We start from the raw sequence: 24621 nt of genomic DNA on the forward strand, positions 1-24621 counted from the left end.
CTTAACCAAACATACATTGCAGTCCTGAATCCAAGTAGTAACTTCATCATCAGCAACATCTTTGCTGGTGGCAGTCTTCAGGAGTTCATTTGTCTGGTCTTCCCGCTGACGGACTGTGGAAGAGCACTGCTGGTAACAGTCCTTGTACCTCTGCCACAGCTGAAGGAGGCCCTTACTCGCACGCAGCCGCTCGGCAATCTCCTGCAGAAGGTTGTTCCACCTGGTGAAGAGACTGGGTGAATCATCAAAGCCTTGGAGACCACAAGAACTATCCCTGCCCCTCTTCCTCTCAGCTGTTTCCCATGGACTTTTGGTTTTTAAGAAATTTAGTAATAATCAAGATCCAGACATTCGTGGAAAACAAAAAGGAATGCAAGAAACATGCTGACAGGCTGTTCTGACCTGTCACAGCAGGTCTGATCTGTGCTACATCTTGGATGCTGTATATTAATGCTTGAGGTCAGAGCTGGACTGCACTTTTTGAAGTGAACCTCCTGCTATTTCCACTCAGCACACTTTGGTTCACTGCACAGAGCATTCGTGACTGACCATGAACCGCCAGTACCAGATTTCTGCAAGGGTTCAAGAGGCCCACAACAGGTGTAAACAAGACACCATTTCTTCCGCTGCAATTTCCTCCCAAACCCCAACAGAATATTTAAAGTCATAAAGCTCTGTGTAACTCTCTTCTAAAATACTCCCAAGACCTATTAAAACTCTTTATATTTTTATTATCCAATTAAAAATCTAATCACCCTTTGAATTCTTGGCTGTAATGGCAACCAGAAACATGTACTTTCTCAGATGTGCTGCTGTTTATCAAATTACCTCATTATTTCCTGACAAAATGATGAAGTGAGAATTTCACCACTCATCATTGAAACTGTCAAATCCTACAGTATCTTTTTTGAAATTTGGTGATAAATTCCTCCCTCCACTTCAGGATTCTGGGACAGGATGGACTGCAGATTAAAATAAATTTGGCATGAATGTGTTTTCAAAATAACCCTAACTTTTCACAAAACTAGTTTTTGCTTTTGGATCCTGCCTTTCTGCAGCTTCTCTGCGTAAACCCTTAAATAGTTCTGGTCTGGATTAAAGTTGGGGAAGCTGTCTGCCAAACTACTGGTGAAGGCACAGACCCTCTTGTCTATCATGCTGCTCCTACAACTAGAAACAGCAACCTAAAATCTGGGGAACGTGGTGCATGCATAGCAAACAATTTTCAGACAGGATTCTCACTTTTAAGTGCAGTATTATTTTCCAGCATGATACTTATGAATCTCAGTTGGCAGCACTGCATACAGCAAAACTGCTGATAGTAACATCCAAATGGTTTGTTTGAGAAAATAATGTTTCTTTTATTAGCAGTAGTAAATGAGACAGTTCTGCTCCAGCCCTTGGCAAAAGGAGTAACCCTGCCCAGCCCCACAAGCCCCCCAAAACTCCCAAAACACAAAATAATTAAATTATAACAAAACCAGAAAAGATGGAAAACTGGATCAATGGATAAATGCCTATTTACCACTGAAAGTAAAGTTCAACACACAGACATTTTCTACCTCATATTCACTTCTTTCAAAGTGTTGGTAAGTGTTTCAGTCACTGGTGGGTGACATTCTTTCAACAGTGCATTGGTCACAGAACCAAACTTCTGTAAGCTGTTTTCTTGCTTTTCCAATTCACCTTGTAGACTCTAAAACAGATAGAATAATTAAAAAAAATATATATACATCAGGTATTCCAACTGCATGATGTAGAAACATTTCAAAATACTATGTATCAATTACAATACACAGTTTTGAATACAGTATTATGTGTTTCATTTAAATAGAAGGTTGTTTATAATGTAACAGCTGTTGTTAGATTCATTTGATTCAATACCAGTGTAGTGAAAATCAAATTTTAACCTAATCTTTTCACAAAATGTAAAAATCTTGTAAAAGAAACTATTCTAAACAAGTACTCTTGCACAGAAGGAGTAAGTGCATGGAACTGATTCAGAAATGGAAGCAAATACATTTAATAACATTTTCATGTTTAGAACAAGTTGAAAAAAGCAACAGTATAAAAGGATTTATTCTGAGAATAAGGTTCTTGGTCTTTTGTTTATCACTCTGAAGTACTGCTGGCAGGGAAAAGCTCCTTTTGTTTTTTTACTCTTAAGTATTTTTATCCATATTGTGAGTTTAAACAGCCCAGCAAACCTCAACCTGATTAAACAGTATAGTAAAAATCTTCATAAGCAATAAATGTAATTTTCTATGCCTGTTGTTTTACTGACTCTTCCTCTCTGACATGTAAAAAAATGAAAACCTAGAAGAGTGGCTGTAAAGCACGTTAAAGGATGCCCTTTAAATTTTACTTTGAAAAGTGCTGTTCATGCTTAGGGAATTTGACTGTATATATATCTTGACTTCAAATCACACAGAATATTTAAATGTTAATGTAAACTTAAATGTGCTGGCAAATACTAACAAAACAATTTCTTGTTAGTTTAAGCACCTGGAAATGTTTGCATAATTATTTTTGATTCCAAAGACAATTTTCTTTGAAATAAAACGTTATTCTATGTACTAGAACAAAGATTTTAATAATTTCTATTTTAATTATTAAAATCAATTTATTTCAATTAATATTACATTATAATTTAATAACAGGACTCTCATTGTATTTTACACTTTTATTACAGTGGAAAATCACCTGAACATTTAAGTAGCTCAGCTTTTGGAACATTATTTTCTTTGGTCTCCAATCCACTGTAACCACAGGGTTGGGGGTATGTGTGTTAAAATGCGATTTCAACATGTACCAGTAGCTCAGAAGCCTGATGAAGCAGGTGAGAAGCTAGTTTTAATGGTCACTAGCACAACTTAAAACTTTTAACAATTTGACAGCACAGCTCAAAATTTAAAGAACAGCATCAAAAATCTAAACAGTAAACAACTATCACTATTTTATTTTTCTGCAAAATGAGAAATGCAATGGCTATTTGATAATGTGTTCTCTTAATATCATGTGATTTTAATGTCCCAATATGTCTGTACTTCCATTTCTTATGAACCAGTATGTATAGTTATCTGCATTCATGCAATAAGTACAAAATTAATCCCTGAATCTATCCTTAGTATGCCAAGAAGCGTGGTATTCTTTTCACCTGAAGGTTATCAACCTGGACTTTCACAGCTTCCAAAGAACCAGTAAGAAGATAAAAACGAGACAAAGAATATCTGGCTTCTGTCAGGTAGCTATTCAGTTCTTCATAAGCTGCTTTGTAAATGCTCCACTGATCAAGAACAGATTGCAACAATATCTTCAGTTGGCTAACCTAGGAGGACAGAGGAAGAAAAAGTAAATGAAAAGCATTCAAGATATTTGGGTTTTGTTTAAATTATTTCCTTCCTTTTGATCTCAGATACTTGTTCCATATGCCTAATCTTAAACATGTCGGAGAACAAAGATTTTGCACAACCACCAGCTGGGCTGACACAGCATTAAGTTCTGCTTCATTTAATAAAGATAGGATGTCAGGGACTGAGAAGATATCAAGTCCATTCTACTTTGGTCCAAAGCAGGATCAAGAGAAATTGCTTAAGACTATGAAACACATATCCCTAAGACAGGCAAATCAGCCTATGAAAGTCAGCAGATAAGCTAGTACTAACAGACTGCATTCCACCTGAGAAGGCAGACTGATGCTGATCAAGCTTTGGATGATGACAATTAATGCTGATTTCTTCCTTATTCTCTGAGACCTGTGTGCTTGAAAAGGTAGTTCCTTACAAATTATTTGGTACCTTTCCACTAAATATCAGGAAGCATCCCAAAAGCTCCAATTACAAGAATTAAAAGCATCCTTGAATTAGGAAATATTATACTCATTTTATGTGGAGTGAACACACAAACTTGGGGATGGATGGTAATAGGGACACAGTTCAAAATCTCTTCCCCTACAATACAGCAGAAATCTACTAGCTGGAAACTGCTCATTCTCCCTCTCATCCATGTCCTATTCCTGGAGCTATAATTTGTCCCTTGATGATTCTTTTACCATGTGATCCAAATTGGCCCAAGAATGGTTAATTTCTTGCAGTGTATTCATGACAGCAGAAGAGACTTCTTCATTCTTGTTCTGTATCAAAGAAAGACCACTCTGTTCTACATTTTCTACTTCTTTTTCCTTTGTTCTTATTGATTCTTCTAATTCCTGAAAAGAAAAAGAAGACATCTGAGTACTTTTGTTTGTTTAATTGGCTAGATAATACCTTGAGATAGAAAAGATGTCTATAAGCTCCTTAGTTTAAAAAACAGGAAAAAACCCATGCTTGCATGTTTTGGCTTTTTATTCTCAAGAGAATTATAATTCATCAGCAATTTTATTTAATGTTTTATGTTCCCTTTAAAGCATAGTTGTTTGTCTTTAATTTAAATAGAAGCATGTCCTCTATATTAAACTTCTGTGTAGTATTCTGCTCTCATGTAAGAGTCCAAAACTAATTAAAAATAGGACAGCAGTTTGAATACATGGGAAAATTGTTGTGTTTCTTAGTTTACCCTAGAACACTGAGAGGGCTTTTTAATTAGTCCAAAGATGGCTTAAGCCTCTGGAAAAAAATGAATTTTGCCACCCAAGGAAAAGGACTAAGTGACTTCCTAGGGAAAGATGTCAATTTGCCATGCTTCTACACATGAAGTAGAGTCTTTATTCCGTTGCCAGGTCCCAGCACAGTCCCTTGCCTGAGGACAGACAGCTTTCCCCTTTTCTAGACAACAAGTTCACTGGAGTCCAGCCAATGACAACAAGTAACAGGCTGCAGGCATTTTCCTTTTTACCTTCTCAAGATTGCATGCCATTGGGAAGCATTAATGATCTCAATAGCATTTTGCTCTGCTCAGTGTTCCCGACACACTAGCTCAAGAAAATGGGAAGAAAATTAACAGTTGATGTGAAAACAAGTGAAGAAAACAGGGCTGCATACATAAACACTGAGGCCATAACAACTTGTTAGTGGCTTGTTTTGCTGCTTCAGGCAAGTGCTGTCTGTATTTTTGACTTAAGATGACCCTACACTGGTTATGGAAATGTTGATTCATAGCTTGCCAGTTTTATCATGTTTTACCAACAAGTGAAGCGCAGAAACTCTGGTATGCAACATTCACCAGTTACAAAGCCTGTGATCTTTGTCATGCCTCAGTAGCATAAAGAATGAAATTGCAAAAGGAAGAAGAGAGGACAAGAAGACTTCATGAGCAACTATGAGTCATACAGCATGCTCCCATAAGCTCATCCCTAGCCAGGAAACTACCTATATCATTTCACAGCACAATGCAGGGAGATCCAAGCAAGACCTGCAATGCTTTGACTCATGGAAGCTGTGTATCTTCAGGTGGTGCAAACACTTGAGTCTGAGCAGAGGGGGAAAGTATGGCTTGTAGGCTTCAGGCCAGCACAAATCTGCATTTAGCTGTCTGGAGATAAAGTAGTCAGTGTGATATGGAAAGTAGACTGTGAGCAATTTTGTGATACCCCTTCATTAATTGGTACATCTTGTGATCTCACATTATATTTTACTTTTCTGCAAGCCTGTTCTAAATGAGAGATTAGGCAACCTTGGGCAAACTGAAAACCCATGACTTTTAATAAATTACTCTCATTATGAGTCTGAAAAACAACAAGTGAGCCATTGCCGTAACAGACTTTACTTTTTAGAAAGTGGGGAGAGTATTTGGAACAAAATTCTGCCCAGTCTTGGCAAACACCTGCTATTAATATATATGTATGTATATGTGGAACATTTTTGCTGTACTGTTTATTCTTAGCCTTTTCTTTTGTATTATTTCATGTTTCTTCAAACTTCTAGCCATGACCTTGTCCCAGACTACAGCCTTGGACTAATACATCTTTTTTTTTTACCAGTTGCCAACAGAGAAAACATTTCTAAGTTGTACATACTAAATTTGACTTTCCAAAAAGTAGATTTTAACACCAAAAAAGTCATTTAAGTTTGTACAAGGGTGCTCCAAAATTAAAAATGTAAAGCAGGCAAAAGATTCAAACACCAAGAACAGCAAATATTTCTGGTTCTCTGCGAAAAGGGGTTTCTTATTCACTGTTTTAAACCCTTAACTGCATTAAAGACACATTACTGTTTCTGATCTCTGATGGGAAAAAATGGTTGCCTTTAATTATTAATATGACGCTAGGCAGCAACTAACATCAGTTAATAAATAAACTGCAACTTTTGTACTAGTTGAACCGGATACCTGGGAGTGTCTGACACAGTTACTTCTTAAACAATTTGTTTCTCTGCTGATCAAAGTCTTGCCATTCAAAACTGACTCCTCAAGTGTATTTGCTAACTTCCTTGACCAAAAGGAACCATAAAGGTGATAAATCAGATTCAGCTTTGAACTCCAGCCAAGCACAGCCTGCTGATTATGTCAGGCTACGCTAAATTACCTTTGCTTCAGTCATATGGGTTTATTGTGCTGAAACCATAATGGTACCTGAATTGAAACTAAGCACTGTAACCAGTTTGAAAACTTAGGTCAAGAATTTTTGAAAAAAAGCGACTTCTAACATATCTGGCCTAACCAATTATTTGCCTTTAAAGAAACACAGATGGGTTTAACACTCTGGTGAACATAAATTATTGTATGCATTTCATTTGAATAGATTTCCAGTTGTTCTGTTTGTTAAGACTTAAAAGGTAGATCATATTCATCCCATTCATTAAATGCATGCAGGAAAGACAGCTGCACCAAGATAAACATGCTTCCTTTACTCCCTCCCTTTTAAGAGGACGAGAACACCAAGAGTTTGGGCATAGAGCTATTCTGACAGAGTTTAATCACACATTTGATCTGGTGTGAAATTTATTATTTGGTGTGTGGTAGAACAAGATACTTTTGAGCAAAAATTACCTGATGCCTGATACCATGTAGAGGCCTTATTTATAAATTCAGAAAAATCTGTTTTGCCTAGACACCTATCAGCTTGAACTCTAGCCTGGCAGCTCCAGAAGCAAGCTTCTAACTATTTAAATATGAACTATTCTGAATAAGATGTTCAGAGTTAACTGTGATACCCCATTCACTGCTACATAGTCCTTGTAAGAATTTCACATCAAAAACTGAGGTGGTTCTGAGCTTATAAGCATTATGTACAGCTGCACTTTGCCTCATCCTTTCTCTGCCCAATAATAATTATGATTCTCCTTCAGTCTTTCAAAAGCAAAAGTGAATCTAGCACTATTTTCTTCTCTGGATAGTTGAATGTTTGAAAAAAATTGATTCCTAACACATTTTGAATAAAAGCATAAAGTCTCCTTGAATTCTAGCATTATTTTTTTTTTAATCAGGTGGAAAAAGAATGGAAAAAGGGGGGGTGGGTGGAGGAAAAGTAGTGATAAGGCAGAAAAAACAAGTTTCTGAATAGTCAAGCATGGCATTCACGACATCAAGTTCTGTAAGGCTGGCTGAACAGGAATAGGAACATGCTCTGACAACCTTCTAGTTCAGTAATCTGGCATGCTTGGAAATCTCCATGCTTTAATACACAATGCAAAAAGAATGACAACTGTGGTTGGTTTTCAACATCTTTGGGATATTATTGTTTGTACTTCCTTTCTTATTGCTTGCACTTCAGGAATGAAATCTCTCCCTCACTGAAGTGCAGTTCTGTCACTGACTTCACGGATATGAAGATTACAGTTTTATCAAGTGTTGTTTCTAACTGTTGAAGAGTACTGTTATTTACAAAGGGATACTACCTGACAGTCTTTCAAAGCATTCTGTACTGAAGCCTGGTCTCCAATTTTCTGTTGCTGTTTCAGCTTCTTCTCTTGGGTTTCAAACCAAGTTTTCAGGCACTGCACATTATTTTCATACTCTGTCCAGGATTCCTGCAGACTTTCCAACAGCTGGATCTGCAAAGAAATATGAGTATATACTTTTTCATACTATTACCTTTATTGTTGGGTCGATTAAATAAATCAGTGGAGACCAATGCTGACCAGTGCCTTCTTGGAATTCAATGCTTTCAGAATTTAAAAACAGTATATGCATTCAAATTTAAGTGTATTTGCTATTTGTAAAAGATTTTATAATGAAAACCTTGCTTTATCTAGAAATAATTATACAGAGATAACATATTAAAATATTATGACATACTGAGAGAAGTTAACACTTTAGCAGAACACTGTTATGAAGTGAAATTCTTTTCAGAGATCAAGTACCTAAGGGTTTTCCAAATAAAACTAAGCAGGCAAACACATATTTCATATTCCCTGCTTATAACTGTGGTAAAACAGATGAAGATTTATATCACCTCCTTTTTCAACTGCCTGCTTTAAAGTTACATAGATTTTTCTGTTGTTCTAGGTGTTATTCAACAGCAAATGAGATAGCACTTGTATTTTTAGGAAAAAAAGAAAGACAGACATAACAGAGCATAATTTTAAAGCAGCAGCATTGCCATAAAAAGCCTTCACTTCATTTACAACAAACTTCACACTAGGGAATAAGCCCTCTTAATTAGCTGTAATCTTAATTAGGATGGGTTGAGGATGTGATGGTCAACAGCAGCCTTGGCCACAGTGATGATGCGACAGTTATATGTGAAGTAAGGAAAGCAAGACTAAAGATCCTTAGAATAGCAGACTTTGGTTTGTTCAGATAAACATGATCCACATGGCAAGCTGTACTGAAGGATGAAGGAGTCCAGGAGGCTGGGTGATCTTCAAAGATAACTTCCTCAAGTCACAAAAAAAGACAAATCCACAGAAAGTGGATTACAAAGAACGGGCCTAGAAGAACAGCATGACCACACAGGCTGATGCTGATGTTAGGAAAGGAAAATCTTGGCTGGAACTAACTAGTGAGGGACCGAAGCCCTTCTTGTCACTCTTCACAAGTACATCAGTAACTATTGGGAAACCACAGCATAGTCCGAGTTACAGAGTGCTTCGTTTGCTCTGATCCTTCTGATAAGATCTCCTCTCATGCCTCCCAGGTTTTCATGCCAATTAACAAATTTTCACATCCTAAGGTACTAGTCATGGTAGAGGAGAAAAGAATTAGGGGCTAATTAAGCTGGACATATAAAAGTCCACAGAACCAGACAGGATGTATCCAAGGGTGTTAATGTAATTTCAGGGTTGCTGTCTATCACTTTTAAAAGGTCATGATGGTTGGAGGAGGTTGCTGGTGACTAGAAAAAGGTTATACTGCAAATTCTACCAGAAGCCATTTTCACATGTATGAAGAACAAGGAGGAGGAACAAGCATGACCTTACCAAGGGCAAATTATGCCTGACCTAACTGATTGCCTCTGCAACGATGATACATATGACTGACCCTAGACAAGTGGGGAGTAGTAGATGCTGTTTACCTTGGCTTTCGCAAGACTTTGGTATTGCATACGTTAGCATAACTGAGGAGACATGGGCTGGATGGGAGGTCTACAAATGAATGAACTGACCAGTCATCAGGCTTAAATGTTAGTGGCAAACATTTCGACGTCTATCTGGCAGTTACTCACAAGATGCATCTTCAGGGTCAGGCTTGGGGTTGATATTGTTTAATAGCTTCATTGATAAACTATACAACATGATGGACTGTGCTTTCAGCAGATTCCTAGATGACACTGACTTGGGAGAAGTAGTTGATATGCTGGAAAGTAGGGCTGCCATTCAGAGAAAATTCAAGATGGAGGAATAGCCTCATCAATCCTTTTTACATTTGCCTTTGCTGAATTTCAAGTCCTGCACCTGGGACAAAATAACCTCAAGCAACAATACAGGCTGGCAGCAGGCTGGATAGAAGAAAAGGACCTAGGGGCTATGGTGGGCAGTAACTTGAACTTAATAAATCAGCAGTGTGCATTTGTGCTGGTGAAGGCCAATGGTTAGATTATTGAGAGTGCACCCAGCAAGTCAAGAGAAGTGGTTCTTTCTTTCACCTTTACACTTGTGGCCCATTTTGGGCCCTCCAGTGCAAGGGAGAGATGGACAGACTGGTGAACTGCTATAAAGTCATTAGGGAGCTGGAGCATGTGAAATGCAAGGAGATGCTGGCTTCATTCAGCCTGGGGAAAAAGCAGGCAAAGGAAGCATCTCATTGTGCTGTCCAGTCCCCTTATGGGGAGGTATGGTGAAGATGGACAGACTGTTCTTGCAGATGCATGGCAAAAAGGAGAAGAGTGGAGATCTTCAAAACTCAGCTAAGCAAGTCCCTGAGAAATCTGATCTAATTGTAAAGTTAGCTCTGCCTGAGCAGGTGGTTGGACCAGATGACCTGCAGAGGCTTCCAGCCATTATAATCTTATAGTTCCACATATTTTGAAAGTTTGTTACAGAGCAGATAGGGTTTTGGTTTTTTATTTACCTTTTCTGTTATCAGGCCTTGCAGGATTTGCCAACGTCTGTTCATTGCTCCGAGTTGTTCTGCAAAATCAGTTTTGTCGCTGCGTTTACTTTCAACATCCTGGCTGCTAATTTGTAGCACTGATTGGTTCACAAAGTCTACTGTCAGTTGTTTGCAATTTAAATCTATCTTGAAACCCTAGTAAAAAAGAAGGGAATAAAAAACCCAAAACATGAGTACCAAAATTTCTCCCCCTCCTGCAAAACAGGAAAAATGTTCACAAATTACAACTTTACCACAGTTTAAGGTTTTTTAGCAGTTGACAAGAAATCAAAAACACTGTTACATTTTTTCTAAATTTTGAGAAGTAAAGCAGCAATACACTGCCTTTGGAATAAAGAATTTGCCTTCCCTCTGTCCCCCTACCCCCCCCCCCCCCCCCCCCCCAAATAAATCTGTAAACATATGGATATTGGTCTCAAGGATCAGATTTAAGAAAACCTGGCTATATATTAATTTTTTTTCATTTCATTTAGTCTTAAAAATTTTAACTCAAAAAACAGATGACATGGAATATATTCTTGCATACAAAGTATAATAGCCAAGAAGTGATTTTAAAGGAGACTAGTGAAACAAAACTGACCCTGAGAGGAGAGTCACTGTGTGCAAATCTGTTACATGATCTAGCTAAGAGCGCTACTGCTACTGATCTAGTTAAAGAAGTGAAATTGTGGCATATCTATATTGCTCAATAGTTATCTCAAGATACAGCACAGCATCTTTCATTTTTGCTTCAGATACTGATCAAAATTACCTTGCTCTGTAAACCACTGGCCACCTTCCATTCAAGAACAGGCTACACTTAGAGGAGAAGGTGGTATTACACAGAGAATTCATAAAACAACTTACATAATTTGCAAAATGCTTTGTGGGTTTGGATGAAAGACAGATCTAATTATGTTTAATCATGTACATATTGCTTTGGATTTACCTGGAAATTAAGGCAAGCATATAAAAAATTATATTATTGCCATAACTAAACAGCAGAGTAGAAGTAATTTTGGCTTTTTTTTCCACAGTAATAGATACTACCAAATTTAACTTTTGTAAAATTCTAACCAGTCCATAATCTAAGGGTTGGTTTCTTTTCTTAAACCACTGACATTTTACATATGTATATATATTTAATGGGGATGATTCGAAAGGGAAATCAGTAACATTTCCACTCAGTACCTTGTACTTCTGGATGTAATCCTGAATGACTTTCTGTCCTACTACATTTTTTATATTCTCTTTATCCTGCTGAATGACATTTTCCATCAAGGAAATCCAGCTCATAATTTCAGTCATAGCATGGCGAGATGGAATTTTGTCCATCTGGAGCTGTAGAGATAACAGACTTAAAATGCATGTTGTGAAGACAATGGATAAGAATTCCTTGCTTTGCATTACCATAGAACACTTCCTTTACCTGCTCTTATTATCATATATTCTACATCCGTAACATATCACTGAAGTTTATAAAAAAAAAGAATAAAGGTTTTAATATGAAATATATCTTATAAATGCATGCATCCTAATATGGAAATAATACATTAAAGGGTTCTTACTTCCATTCTTCATTGTACAAGGAAACAGGACAAACTCAAAGATTCCATTTCTGACTTCCTAAAGAGTCTGCATACTCATTTCCTAATTTTGCATCTGGCTTATGTAGAACATCAACTTTAAGCTGTGCTTTTCCTGTCCTTCTAAATGGCTAATGAATAGGCTCATGGAAAATAATTTTATACTACTAGTCTTGTGTGGTGATTTCTAAATGGGCTCATTTTGAATAGTACCTGTTTTTTTCTTAAAAGACTCGCTTTCACCATTTGATACAGTAGTGCATGCTTACATTTAGTTACTCAGAAAGGTCTTTATGACATTTTAAGGTAGATATGTATTTTGCATTACAAGGCAGATCAGAAAACTACTGAATGACATTAATTTGTTTAATGTAATAGACTTAGTTAACATTTGTTTCCCTTCCTCTCTCCCACTAAATCATGATATTACTAACTCTGAGAGCATCCCAAACTATAAACTGAAGCAACAGCTTACACTGATAACCTCCTCAGCTAAAATACTAAACCAACTTTTAGACCAGTATAATTGTTTAACTTCAGTATTACAGCACTAAAAAACCCCAGAAGTACACAACCAAATCCCTCCTGCTCCTACATATAATATCAGGAACCTTGTAAAATGTTCTTAGAATTATTTTGTCTTGCACAGACTTCAATGCGGTCTATTCAATTTGAACAAAACCACCATCCAGACCTGACAGGGCAAAGGGACACGAACTCCCTTTTTTTCAAAAAGCATACAAACATGATGAAAAAGCCCTCATCTGTTCTTTGGTTAAGATTTAACAAATGTAACAGTGAAAGTCTGAAATTAACACCAACTGGTGTCAGACAGCATGGGTAGGCAGGATTTGGATATAAATGTAAGCTTTTCCACATTAAAGCAGGAGTAACATTGTTCCTATCTTGCCTCACATGGATAAATGGAGGAAGGAAGTGACTATCTCTCAAAGGCAGCACCAACTGTATGGTCTGAATTTTCTGGAATATTGAAGGCCATCACTGGCCTTCCTTACCTGGTGTAATTTCTCTTGTACTGCTGGGATTTGTGTGAGCAGCTCTGTCCACTGACTGTCAATGTGGGACAATCCTGCACGCAATGCTGCTGTATCCACTTTCTTCAGCCTGAGGAGCTGGTTTCCAGTACTTAGGACAGAAGATTTCTGTGATGATTTAGCATCTACCTCTTTTGAAAACTCCTGTAAGGAAAATAATTTTTGTGGAAATAATCAAGTACTTGTTTATTGTACAGAAAGCTTTACCTCAGAAAGCTAAGAATATCCTCCCTTCCCTTTAAAAATACGTGCCTTCTATTAGAGTCTACCAGCTGTACTTGAGACCAGGTGAAAAGAAAAATTGTTCTCAGTCATAAAATCATTTTCTGTTTTCAAAATCATCATCAAGCTTTACAACCATTGCATTTAGCAAGGGAGTGCTTAATGTCCATACGTACCAGTTTTTTGAAGGACAGCTCACCTAGAGAAGCAGATTTATTTTTATTTTTTTTGCATACCCACTACTTCAATAATGAGAAAAAGCATAACCATATGATTGTTCAACTTTTTATTTGTAATTGGAGAGAAAAAGGTGTCCTAGGTCCAGGAATGACTTACCAAAAAGGAGTTCAGATGGTCTCGGACTGTTTCTAGTTCCTGAGGAACTGTCAAAGACTGTTGGCTCCAAAACTCAAGTCGCTCCTTTGCAGATTGTAACCAATGTGTCAATTCATTTGATTCACTCTGATACCTGTAGAGGTGTTTAAAGAAAACTAAAATAGTCATTGTCACTTCTTGTTTCCAACTGAGGTATGCCAGATTTAAATGCTATTTTTTTTCCTTTATCAAATTTCAAAAAACATTACTTAATTTTAGAAAGAGGTATGGCATCAGGAAGCTCTTATTTTAACCATTATAACCACAATTCCTAACAGTGCCTTCCTTTTGCCTCTTAGGAACAAGTGAGTTTAATGAAGGACTAGTAACTAGGTTACAAATTTGTTTGGGAAAGCTGTAACAGCATCCCACCACACACACATAAATAGATTTTTGCTTTCCATTAGAAGGCTCAATCTTCCAAAAGCTTTACCACAAGGTATCTCAGAGCAGATTGTTGGCTTTTTTTTTCAGAAACTACATCCATATCATTTCATGTGCCAAGCAATTAATGAAGTGTCAGAATAGGAGTGTCTCCACATAACCTATACATGTACAAAACCGCTACGTATCTTCTTGAAAGGCTAGTGAGCCAACAAGCCAGGGATATTATGAATAATAGACAAAGCTTGTATGTTACTTAGAGAATTCATTTCAAAAGTAGCATATTAACATTTGCGAAGTCAGCTAAAAGCTCCCCTTCCTATATGCAATGACACAGACCTACAAGAAGCCAGCAGTAGAACACGCTGAGGCTACTCTAGCAAAGCATACACCTTTTCTCATCAACCTGCATGCACATGGGGCTTCTAAATTAGTCATCTAAATAAGACATCTTCTGACTTCCACCAGCTGTTATCTAGTACATGTTTCATTTCAAATGAGAGAGCACAATAGCACTTCTATGGAACAGAAGTAGTATAATGTAGAGTAGTCACTGTCACATACATCTCAAAGTGCTTTCTTTTAAATGCTGACTCTAATAGTTCTGCGTTCAGAATGACTTTGACCTGAACAGTGCAGGTGAAGAAGTTTATATTGTCCATTACATCAGCATTACCTTGTCCAGTGCTTCAGGATTGTCTCCAGCCTATGAAGCTCCTTGGTAACCCTGCTGGTGTTACTCAACCAGTGTTCTCCTAGTTGGTTCAGTTGACTTTCAAGATCTGAGCAGCTAACCGAAAAAAGAAGCCTTTTCCCATCATCTAGTACTTGGTATAATTTAGGTTGGTACTCAGTCAGGTTAGATCTCAGATGCTGTAATGACAGAGCAGATGGTTAGATAGCTCTGCAGGTCTCTGCTACTACACTTTCTCAACATTTAGGGTTTTTTTACTGTATTTTTTAGCGTAACCAATGTCACCACGGCACATCACATTTTCTCCCTGTGCCCCAGCTCTGGAACTCCCTGAGAACTATCATGCAGGTAACCTGCTCAAAATCTGAACATGCTGTCACAAACCCCCTCACTTCAATATGCCTGTTGACACCTCCTTATGTGCAGATGTGTACACCTCCTTGGTGTAGATACTTTACACTTGAAAAGAACAATTTCAAAATAAACTTTGTGTGCCAGCAACATTTCTGAGAAAAATAAATTAAAATATCAGAATTTAGCCTACCATCTCCTGAAAACTCTACTGCAATCAAAGCTTAAGGTGTCCAATATCAACCTAAAACTGCCCACTCTTCAGCACTTTAAATGCCTATCTTCAGCTCTCTGGTCATCTAACTTCTTACTGATCTACCCTCCTGCTATCCGTGGCTACAAAAAAGATCACCCCACCCATTCAAATCCCGGAACATAGAAGCCAATTGTTACGGCACAAGAAAGCAAAAAAGGTACTTGAAAAAGGAAAGGCTGTTAACCGTAGAATGGTTTTGGTCGGAAGGGACTTTAAAGATCTAGTCCCAACCCCCTGCCATAGGCAGGGACACCTTCCACTACATCAGGTTGCTCAAAGCCCCATCCAGCCTGGCCCTGAACACTTCCAGGGATGGGGCATCCACAACTTCTCTGGGCAACCTGTTCCAGTGCCTCATCACCCTCACAGTAAAGAACTCCTTCCTTCTATCTAATCTAAATCTACCCTCTTTCAGTTTAAAGCCATTCCCCTCGTCCTGCCACTACATGCCCTTGTAAGAAATCCCTCTCCAGCTTTCTTGCAGGCCACCTTTAGCTACAAGAAGGCTGCTGTAAGGTCTCCCCAGAGCCTTCTCCAGGCTGAACAACTCTGAGCCTGTCTTCACAGGTGAGGTGCTCCAGTCTCTGATCATCTCTGTGGCCCTCCTCTGGACCCGCTCCAACAGGTCTGTGTCCTTTTTTTGTTGGGGGGGGCAGAGCTGGACACAGTACTTCAGGTATGGTCTCATGAGAGCAGAGTAGGGGGGCAGAATCACCTCCCTTAACCTGCTGGCCACGTGTCTTTTGATGTAGCCCAGGACACAGTTGGCCTTCTGGGCTGCAAGTGCACATTGCCAGGTCATGCTCAGCTTGTCATCCACCAACATCCCCAAGTCTTTCTCCTCAGGGCTGTCCTGAATTCATTCTCTGCTCAGCCTGTATTTATGCTTGGGATTGCCCCAACCCACATGCAGGACCTTACTCCGAGCCTTGTTGAGCTTCAGGAGGTTCACATGGGCCCACCTCTCAAGCCTGTCAAGGTCCCCTAATACTGTGAGCCTAAATCTAATCTGGAGCAGAGGCAGATTTCATTTACATGGTCACTTGTGGATGGGTAAAGAATTTGTATGTGGGCAAATATTCCCGCCAAATTCCACTGTCATTATACAAATAGTATGGATTTTAAAAACATCTGTATATTTGACTAAACTTGACCACAAAATGTAAGTGCATTTCCATTTTTCAGTTCTGCTGAAACTATCTGAAGATCTCAAGATAAAGCATACAAAACTACCAGTCATATGCTGAGTACATAAATTTTCTATCCCTCTTCTTGTTTGCTTTCACACAAATGGAGCTCTACTAATATAATTTTCTATTTATGTATGTCATTTTGTGTGTGTACTTACATGTAACTTACATACACAAATAAATGTGTAACTCCTAGAGAGTAACATAAAAAAAACATCTAAGACAGTAATAAATCAATTAAGATGGGTTTTCAACCTAAATGGGGCCACAGGGAAAGAAAAAAAAAATTAAAAATTATGTCATAGCAGAGACTGAGAATCTGGATTTTAATAACCTAATAACATAATTTATGTAACTGACAGGAGAAACAAAAAAGGAAAACTAATTTAGGGTCAGGATGAACACAAACAATGCTTAGCATTAAACAAAACCAAAATAAAACCCACACACAATAGAATGCTTAAGTTCCTCTCATACCAGTGCACAAGCAGAAAGCTGCCTGGTAAAAGAACAATATACATAAAAAATTCAGAGTAGACAAGAAGGTAATTGGCAAGAAAAACCTAGCAAACATTTTTCTGTAAAACACAAGAAGAAAACAAAAAAACCCAACCAAAGTGTCTGGTGTATAATGAAACAAAGACAAACCACTAGACAAGAATTCTCATTTTGACAACAGACTGAAAAAACAGGATGTGGTAGAGAACCTATATTTAAACTACTAGTTTTTGTTGCATTTGAGGAGGAAGGCAACTTGGGGAACTGCAGACTGTCCTCACCTTGCTCTCTAGAAAGATCACAGAGCACATCCTCTTGGAATCCATTTTCAAGGACAAAAAGGACCAAAAGTTTATCAGGAATATTCTGCTTGGATTCACTAATGTGACAGCCTTTTATGACAAAATTACTGTCTCTGTGGACAAGACTGACTTCAGTATGGCCTTTGATACCATCTCCCAAAGGACCCTCCTCTGGAAGCAGAGAGAACGAAGGCTGGATAAATGGACTGTTACATGGGTTGAAAACTAGCTACACTACCAGTTTCAGACACTAGTAATCAAAGGCTTCATGTCTAGCTGGCAGACTGTAATAGGTGGAATACTCCAGAGACTGTTGATATTTGGGCCCAAACACCTTGAACAACTTCACACAGTCCAGCAGGGTTCTGCAGATCACTGATGGTAACTTTTTGACACAGGTAGCAGAGGAACCAGTGAGGTGAGGTGTGCTCCTGGACCTTGTACTCCAAGAAGGACTGGTTGGGGATGTGAAGGTTGGGGGCAGCCTTGGCTGCAGTGACCATGAGATGGTGGAGTTCAGGATTCTGCATGAAGGAAGCAGGGCAATAAGTAGGACTGCAACCCTGCACTTCAGGAAAGCCAACACTGGCCTCTTCGAGGACCTACTTGAAGATGTCCCATGTGCTAGGACTCCTGTACGTAGGGGGTTCCAAGACTGCTGGCTAATATTCCAGCATCACTTCCTCCAAGCTCAAGATAGGATACCTATGAGTGCATACCTATGAGTAAGAAATCGAGCAAAAGGGGCAGAAGGCCTGCATGGATGAGCAAGAAGCTTCTGGCAAATCTCAAACAGAAGAAGTTTACAGAATGTTGAAAAAGGGACAGGCCACTTGGAAGGAATATAGGAATGCTGTCAGAACATGCAGGAATATAATAAGGAAGGGTAAGGTCCATTTGGAATTAAATATGGTGAGGGATGTCAGGAACAACAAAGACCTTCTTCAAGTACATCAGTAGCAAAAGGATGACTAGGGAAAATGTGGGCCCACCGCTGAATGAAGTGGGTGCCCTGGTGATGAAGGATACAGAGAAGCCAGAGTTACTGAACGCCTTCTTTCTTTCAATCTTTACTGCTAAGGCCTCCCCGCAGGAATCCCAGACCTTGGAGGCAAGAGGGGAAGTCTGGAGAAAGGAAGACTTTCCCTTGTTTGAGGAGGATTGAGTTAGAGATCACTTAGGCAAACGTGACACCCACAAATCCATGGGCCCCGATGGGATGCACCCCCAAGTGCTGAGGGAGCTGGCAGATGTTATTGCTAAGCCACTCTCCATCATCTTTGAAAGGTCATGGAGGACAGGAGAGGTGCCCGAGGACTGCACAAAAGCCAATGTCACTCCAGTCTTCACAAAGGGCAAGGAGGAGGACCCAGGAAACTACAGGCCTGTCAGCCTTCCCTCCATCCCTGGAAAGGTGATGGAACAGCTTATCCTAGAGGTCATCTCAAACCATGTGGAGGAAAAGAAGGTTATCAGGAGTAGTCAACATGGATTCACCAAGGAGAAATCATGCCTGATCAACCTAATAGTATTTTATGATGGAATGATTGGCTGGGTAGATGAGGCGGGAGAGTGGTGAGTGTTGTCTACCTTGACCTCAGCAAGGCTCCTGACAGTCTCCCATAACATCTTCACACACAAGCTCAGGCAGTGGGGGTTGGATGAGTGGACAGCGAGGTGGGTTGAGAACTGGCTGAATGGCAGAGCTCAGAGGGCTGTGACCAGCAGCACAGTCAGGCTGGAGGCCTGTAGCCAGCGGTGTGACCCAGGGGTCAGTGCTGGGTCCAGTCCTGTCCAGCTTATCCACCAGTGCCCTGGATGAAGGGACAGAGTGTACCCTCAGCAACTTTGCTGGTGAGACAAGAACTGGGAGGAGTGGCTGATACACCAGAGGCTGCGCTGCCATCCAGCGAGACCTGGGCAGGCTGGAGAACTGGGCAGAGAGGAACCTAATGAACTTCAACAAAGGCAAGTGTAAAGTCTGGCACCTGGGGAGGAACAGCCCCCTGCACCAGCACAGGCTGGGGCTGACCTGCTGGAAGGCATCCTGTAGAGAAAGACCTGCGAGTTCTGCTGGACAGCAAGCTGACCATGAGCCAGCAGTGTGTCTTGGTGGCCAGAAAGACCAATGGGATGCTGGGGTGCATTAGGAGGAGCATGGCCAGCAGGTCGAGGGAGGTTGTCCTCCCCCTCTACTCTGCCCTGGTGAGGCCCCATCTGGAGTGCTATGTCCAGTTCTGGGCTCCCCAGTTCAAGAGAAACAGGGAACTACTGGATAGGGTCCAGTAGAGGGCTACAAAGATGATGAGGGGACTGGATCATCTTCCTCGTGAGGAAAGGCTGAGAGAACTGGGCCTGTTTAGACTGCAGAAGTCTGCAAGGGGGTCTTACAAATGTCTACACGTATCTTAAGGGTAGAGTGTCAAGACGATGGGGCCAGGCTCTTTTCAATGGTGCCCAGTGACAGGACAAGGGGCAACAGGCACAAACTGCAAAACAGAAATTTCCATCTGAATACAAGGAAAAACTTCTTTAATTTGAGGTTGACTGAGCACTGGAACAGGCTGTCCAGAGAGGCTGTGGTGTCTCCTTCTCTGGAGACATTCAAAACCCGCCTGGATGCAAAACTGTGCAACCTGCTCTGGGTGAACCTGCTTTAGGCAGGGGACTGGACTACATGATCTCCAGAAGTCTCTTGCAATCCCAACCACTTTGTGATCCATTAATGGCACAGATGATGACAGAGAGTGGTCCCTCAGTCAATTCATGGATGACACTAATGCAGGGAGTGGTTGAGACAAAAAATGTCAGACTTGGTCCAGAGACACTGATAAAAAACTTCAGGGTGGAGACAGCAGAAATGTCAGGAGGCTCAACAAGACGTTCAAATTCTGCAACTTGGGCAGACTTACCCTGTTTCTCATTACAGGTTAGGATGGGAATGGTTAGTGTATTTAACCTGTCATCTTCCATAACCAAGACATTGTGAGTAAGGCAAGCCAGAGCACTGGCATACATAAGGACTGTGAACAACTGACTTAAGTTATTTTATTATCCTCATCTGTATGGTGCTCATGAGGCCAGACGTAGTGCATCCAATTCTCCCACTGAGTTCAAGAAGAATGAAGCAGTTAGGGTCTGGTGTAGAGCTATTAAGATGTTTATAGACCTAAAACACACACCCTTTTAAAAGAGGTTGAGGGACGTGTGCTTGTTTTCGATTGGCAAGCAGGAAGCTAAGGGTATCTAACAAAGGCCTATAACTTTTTGGAGTAGCATTAAAAAGATGGTAAAGGTAAATGCTCCTCAGTAGTGCCACACAATATATAAAAGGACAATGGTGACAAACTGAAAGTTGAAGGTTTAGACTGGGCATTACAGAAAACCCTTTCAGCAGGAGGTGGTGCAGCACTGCAACTGGGCCTCAGCTCAGCTGTGAGGTCTCCATCTTTTGAGGTTTCCAAAGCCATTCCTGATCCAGCCCATGGGAACTGTCCTGCTTCAAGTGGGAGACTAGTCTAGACTACCTTCAGAGGTCCCTTTCATCCAAATTTTCCATAAAGAATGTCTAAAAAGCATCAACCTGAAGAAGTGTAATCCGGTCTGTAAGCCTGTCCTCTGTCTCTTCCACCAAACCAACAGTGGGGATGCTACCTTCAACAGACTCCAGCTGTTTAGTAAGTTCCTGGTAATCTTCATCCAGGTGCATCCAGGTCTGCAAGCACAAATTATCCATGTATATGATAAGTATTGAATCTAAGTATCTGTAATTTTTATTACTTACTTTTTCAATCTGAAATCCTATAGCTGCATGGTTGCTAATGTACAGAAATAACAGTACAAATATACAGTGAACCTATAATAAGACACCTTCTCTACGTCAAGCTCAACTTTTGATTACAACACATGGATAAAACTGTCATGTTCTCCTTGTTAGCTAAAGCTAAGCAGCTCTTAAACTTCAAGGAACACAAATTGTGTCACCTGGAGATCACTGCAGTTAAATAGCAAAGATCACACATAGTCTATCAGTGCCTTGTGTGTATGACAAAAAGCACTGACATCCATCAATTCTGTCCAAGCACCAGGAAACCACCATCATAGAATATCTTGGTGGTTAATCACAATGGCAGTACAGAAAAGACCAGAGAAATTCTCACCTCTAGAATGTATTCCAGCTCTACACCTCGTTTATGAGCCAGTTTTAATATAGCTGAAGCTTGTGTCATTAGCTCTGAATGTGACTGAGTCTCCTTCAAGAGGGCAAAGCTACTCATCTTTCTGAAGAGTGTTTCCGTCAGGATCATGTGAGACTCCAACCCCTGAAAATATTCCTGAGAAATTTGGGTGTGAGGGACAGGGTAAAGACAGAATATAAAATAGAAACTGTAATTGTTACTCAATTCACTACTACTAAAATGACATTTTAAGATGACAGCAGTACAATCAAGTATCTGTAGACACAGAATTAGGTAAACTTTTAACTCCACCAACATCTCATAAAATCTAGCACACAATTTTAAGAAGGACAATGGCCTTTTTAAAGAAAGAAAAAAGTCATTCTTTCCACACAAATTCTACCCAAACTCTCATTCCATAAACAAAAATAGCATAAATTAGATATATACCACCAAAAAAAACCCTGTCTAGTAAAAAACCATGGAAAAATTATGTTATATTTTGTGGGTGTTATTAGCAAACAAATTTCTGTTGGAAAAAAATAAAGTGGTGGATGAAATTGCTCTGTAGAATAACAGGACAAGAATAATAACTTGTTATTAGAATAAGGAAGAAAATGCAATCTACTCGGGTTCACCTTCAACAGAGCATTTCAAAGTCATTCAGTCAGAACAGTTAATGGATTCCAATTCAAAATACGGTAAGGTTTAATATATCCTGATTTAATACTGGTCCACCATTCTGAAAAGCTCCTGAACCTTTAGGAACAGAAGGTTAGCAATTTGCTGTGTTCAAGCTTACGATCATGATTAGTCCTGAAATATGTCACAGGTTTTTACCTTATGTTTGTCAAGTAGTGATCGAACCTCTTCCTTAGAGCCAACAATCATTTTCTGATGACCAGCCATCTTCTCTTGGCCTGTTTCTACCAGGTCATCCAGGTCCTGCAAAGCCCGTTCATACTGCCTCTTAAGAGCCAGATTCTGATTCAGGTCACTCCGTCTGGATCCAATGATCATCATCAACTCATCATACTTATCCTTAGGGGCAAAGAGCAGCAATATTTTTATATGTAATTCTTATTTCACAACCTACACATATTTTCCTAGAAGCAACCTTACTGTCCCTACAGTGAGTACTAGCACAATAACATCCATTCCCAGCTCAAAAAGACTGTGCAGATATACTGACTTCATTGATAAATTAACAACTCGCCATTTAAAGAAAGAAAAAACAGGCAAGACCTGCCACTCTTTCAAAGTGCATGCATTTGGGAACAAAGTTAGCAGAATCTCAAAGGCTTGCTTTAGACAGCAAAGAAGTAGGGTTATTAGGCTTATATTATCAAGAACCAGACTACTGTGTGGCTACAGCACACTGAAGATGCTGTTTACACTTTGCTTCTTATAATACAGAAGGTTGGACGGATTTCATCATGGCTACAGGCATCTGAAAGCCAGATTTTTTTCCCTCCCCTGCCCCAGCAGCTTACTGGTAACAAGCTAGATACATACAACTTGTAGTAAAAACCAAACCAGGCCTAAAATTGCAATATCATACTTTATATAGAGCAGTAAAGCATACAAAAAGCACAGTGTGTATTTCACAGTGTGACCACACTGCCAAATTACAAATGAGCCAAAAGGAAGAATCTCATCATCTCTTGTGTTCTATTACTCATTTTGTATATCTCAACTATAAAAGTGAGAACAACCTGCAGATGCTTTTCTTCACCTGAACAGGATTACTTTCCTGTTTTGGTTTTGAGAATTGTATTCTCAGAACATACATCTGACTGTGAGGATAAGCCCATACTTTTGATAAAGACAAGACATCTAGACACTAAAAAAACCAAAGTATCTATAAGACCACCCAGTGCTACAGCAAAGCACCCACCCTCAGACTGCAGCTGACTCCCCTAGCTTTAAAGATAAAATTGTGAGAAGCAGAACTGTCAAAAAAAGCAAAAGGAAGGCTTTTCTAAGACTGAAATCAAGGGGAGTGGAATATCTACACATAACCTGACAGGAAAAAAACCCCAGCAGGAGGCTCCAAGACCAAATGGATAAAGAACTGGACAAAAGACACACTTGCACAAACTCTTAGCCATTCATTTTTAATTGAGATAACCATTTCGTTCGCTTAATAAGTTTACGGTCCGGTTTAAGCTGTCTTCTTTGCTTCCAATTTATTATCATGTCATTATAAAGGGTAAAATCCAGTTGTAAACCTTCTTGATCTCTCCTTAAGCGTTCCCCTGCATCAGCACCAAACTGCTCACAGGAGTTTCAACAGCCTTACAGAAGTTCTGGCTCAATTGCCCACATGTATCTACTTCAGAGTCCTACTACTTAGGTGTGTTCAAAATCAAATCTATCTTAAGGTATGCAGGAACATGAGAGGTATTCTAGTAAAAGTAGAACATTTCCAGTTTAAGGTCACACTGAGCTATCTATCCCATTTAATCCCTCTCTCTCACTTTCTTTACAAATATTATTATTATTATTATTATTATTATTATTATTATTATTAACAACAACAGATGTGAGAGAGAAGTAAACACCAGAACATGAGACACTGGTAAGAACAAGGGTCAACCTTCAGCAGACATTTATGTTTACATGCTTAACTTTATTTGTTTGAACAGGAAGTCAACAAGACCTGAAAGAAAACGTGTTTCCATATGCTTTTATGCTTAACACTGCTAATAATAGATGTTAGAAAATCTGAAAATGCAAAAGTAGAAAAACTACATGAATCAGATAGAAAATAATCTTTTATACACACTGAAATGCTTTTAAACATGCTTTCCTAAACTGTATTATGAACATTAAAAAAGGAGCATACTAATACCTTTGATATCACCAGACAGGTCTAGGATGGAACTTATGAACCGTACCTGGATCTTAGACAGCTCTTGCACAGAAGGCTGGTCAATTTGTAGCTTGTCTACACGCTTCTTTAATTCGTTGATTCCGACATCTAGTTCCTTCAAATCTTCCTCTGCCTGCAGTATGACCTGTATTTGAAAATGACATCATTTATTTTCAAGGTCCAGTAACAGTGCTGTAGTTGCCATACAGTAATATTCAGTCCTTCAATCTGCTCAAATTTAAAGGACA

The 24621-nt window shown here is 39.4% G+C and overlaps 1 protein-coding gene across 14 annotated transcripts in view; it reads right to left on the minus strand.

Annotated features, from left to right (window-relative positions):
* SYNE1 (spectrin repeat containing nuclear envelope protein 1) overlaps window positions 1–24621 on the minus strand; it is a 330006-nt gene that overhangs the window by 68220 nt on the left and 237165 nt on the right. For all 14 annotated transcript variants that reach the window (XM_040598155.1, XM_040598156.1, XM_040598152.1 and 11 more), the window contains 14 exons: window positions 24399–24518; window positions 22339–22539; window positions 21481–21654; window positions 20904–21035; window positions 14706–14902; window positions 13607–13739; window positions 13010–13192; window positions 11599–11748; window positions 10387–10563; window positions 7773–7928; window positions 4052–4207; window positions 3158–3328; window positions 1563–1696; window positions 16–220 (listed from right to left, as the gene is read on the minus strand). In XM_040598155.1, the coding sequence (XP_040454089.1) occupies window positions 16–220; window positions 1563–1696; window positions 3158–3328; window positions 4052–4207; window positions 7773–7928; window positions 10387–10563; window positions 11599–11748; window positions 13010–13192; window positions 13607–13739; window positions 14706–14902; window positions 20904–21035; window positions 21481–21654; window positions 22339–22539; window positions 24399–24518 (2289 nt within the window). The remainder of the gene's footprint in view (window positions 1–15; window positions 221–1562; window positions 1697–3157; window positions 3329–4051; window positions 4208–7772; window positions 7929–10386; window positions 10564–11598; window positions 11749–13009; window positions 13193–13606; window positions 13740–14705; window positions 14903–20903; window positions 21036–21480; window positions 21655–22338; window positions 22540–24398; window positions 24519–24621) is intronic.

The sequence above is a fragment of the Falco naumanni genome, chromosome 6 (assembly GCF_017639655.2).
Source record: "Falco naumanni isolate bFalNau1 chromosome 6, bFalNau1.pat, whole genome shotgun sequence".
Lineage (NCBI taxonomy): Eukaryota > Metazoa > Chordata > Aves > Falconiformes > Falconidae > Falco > Falco naumanni.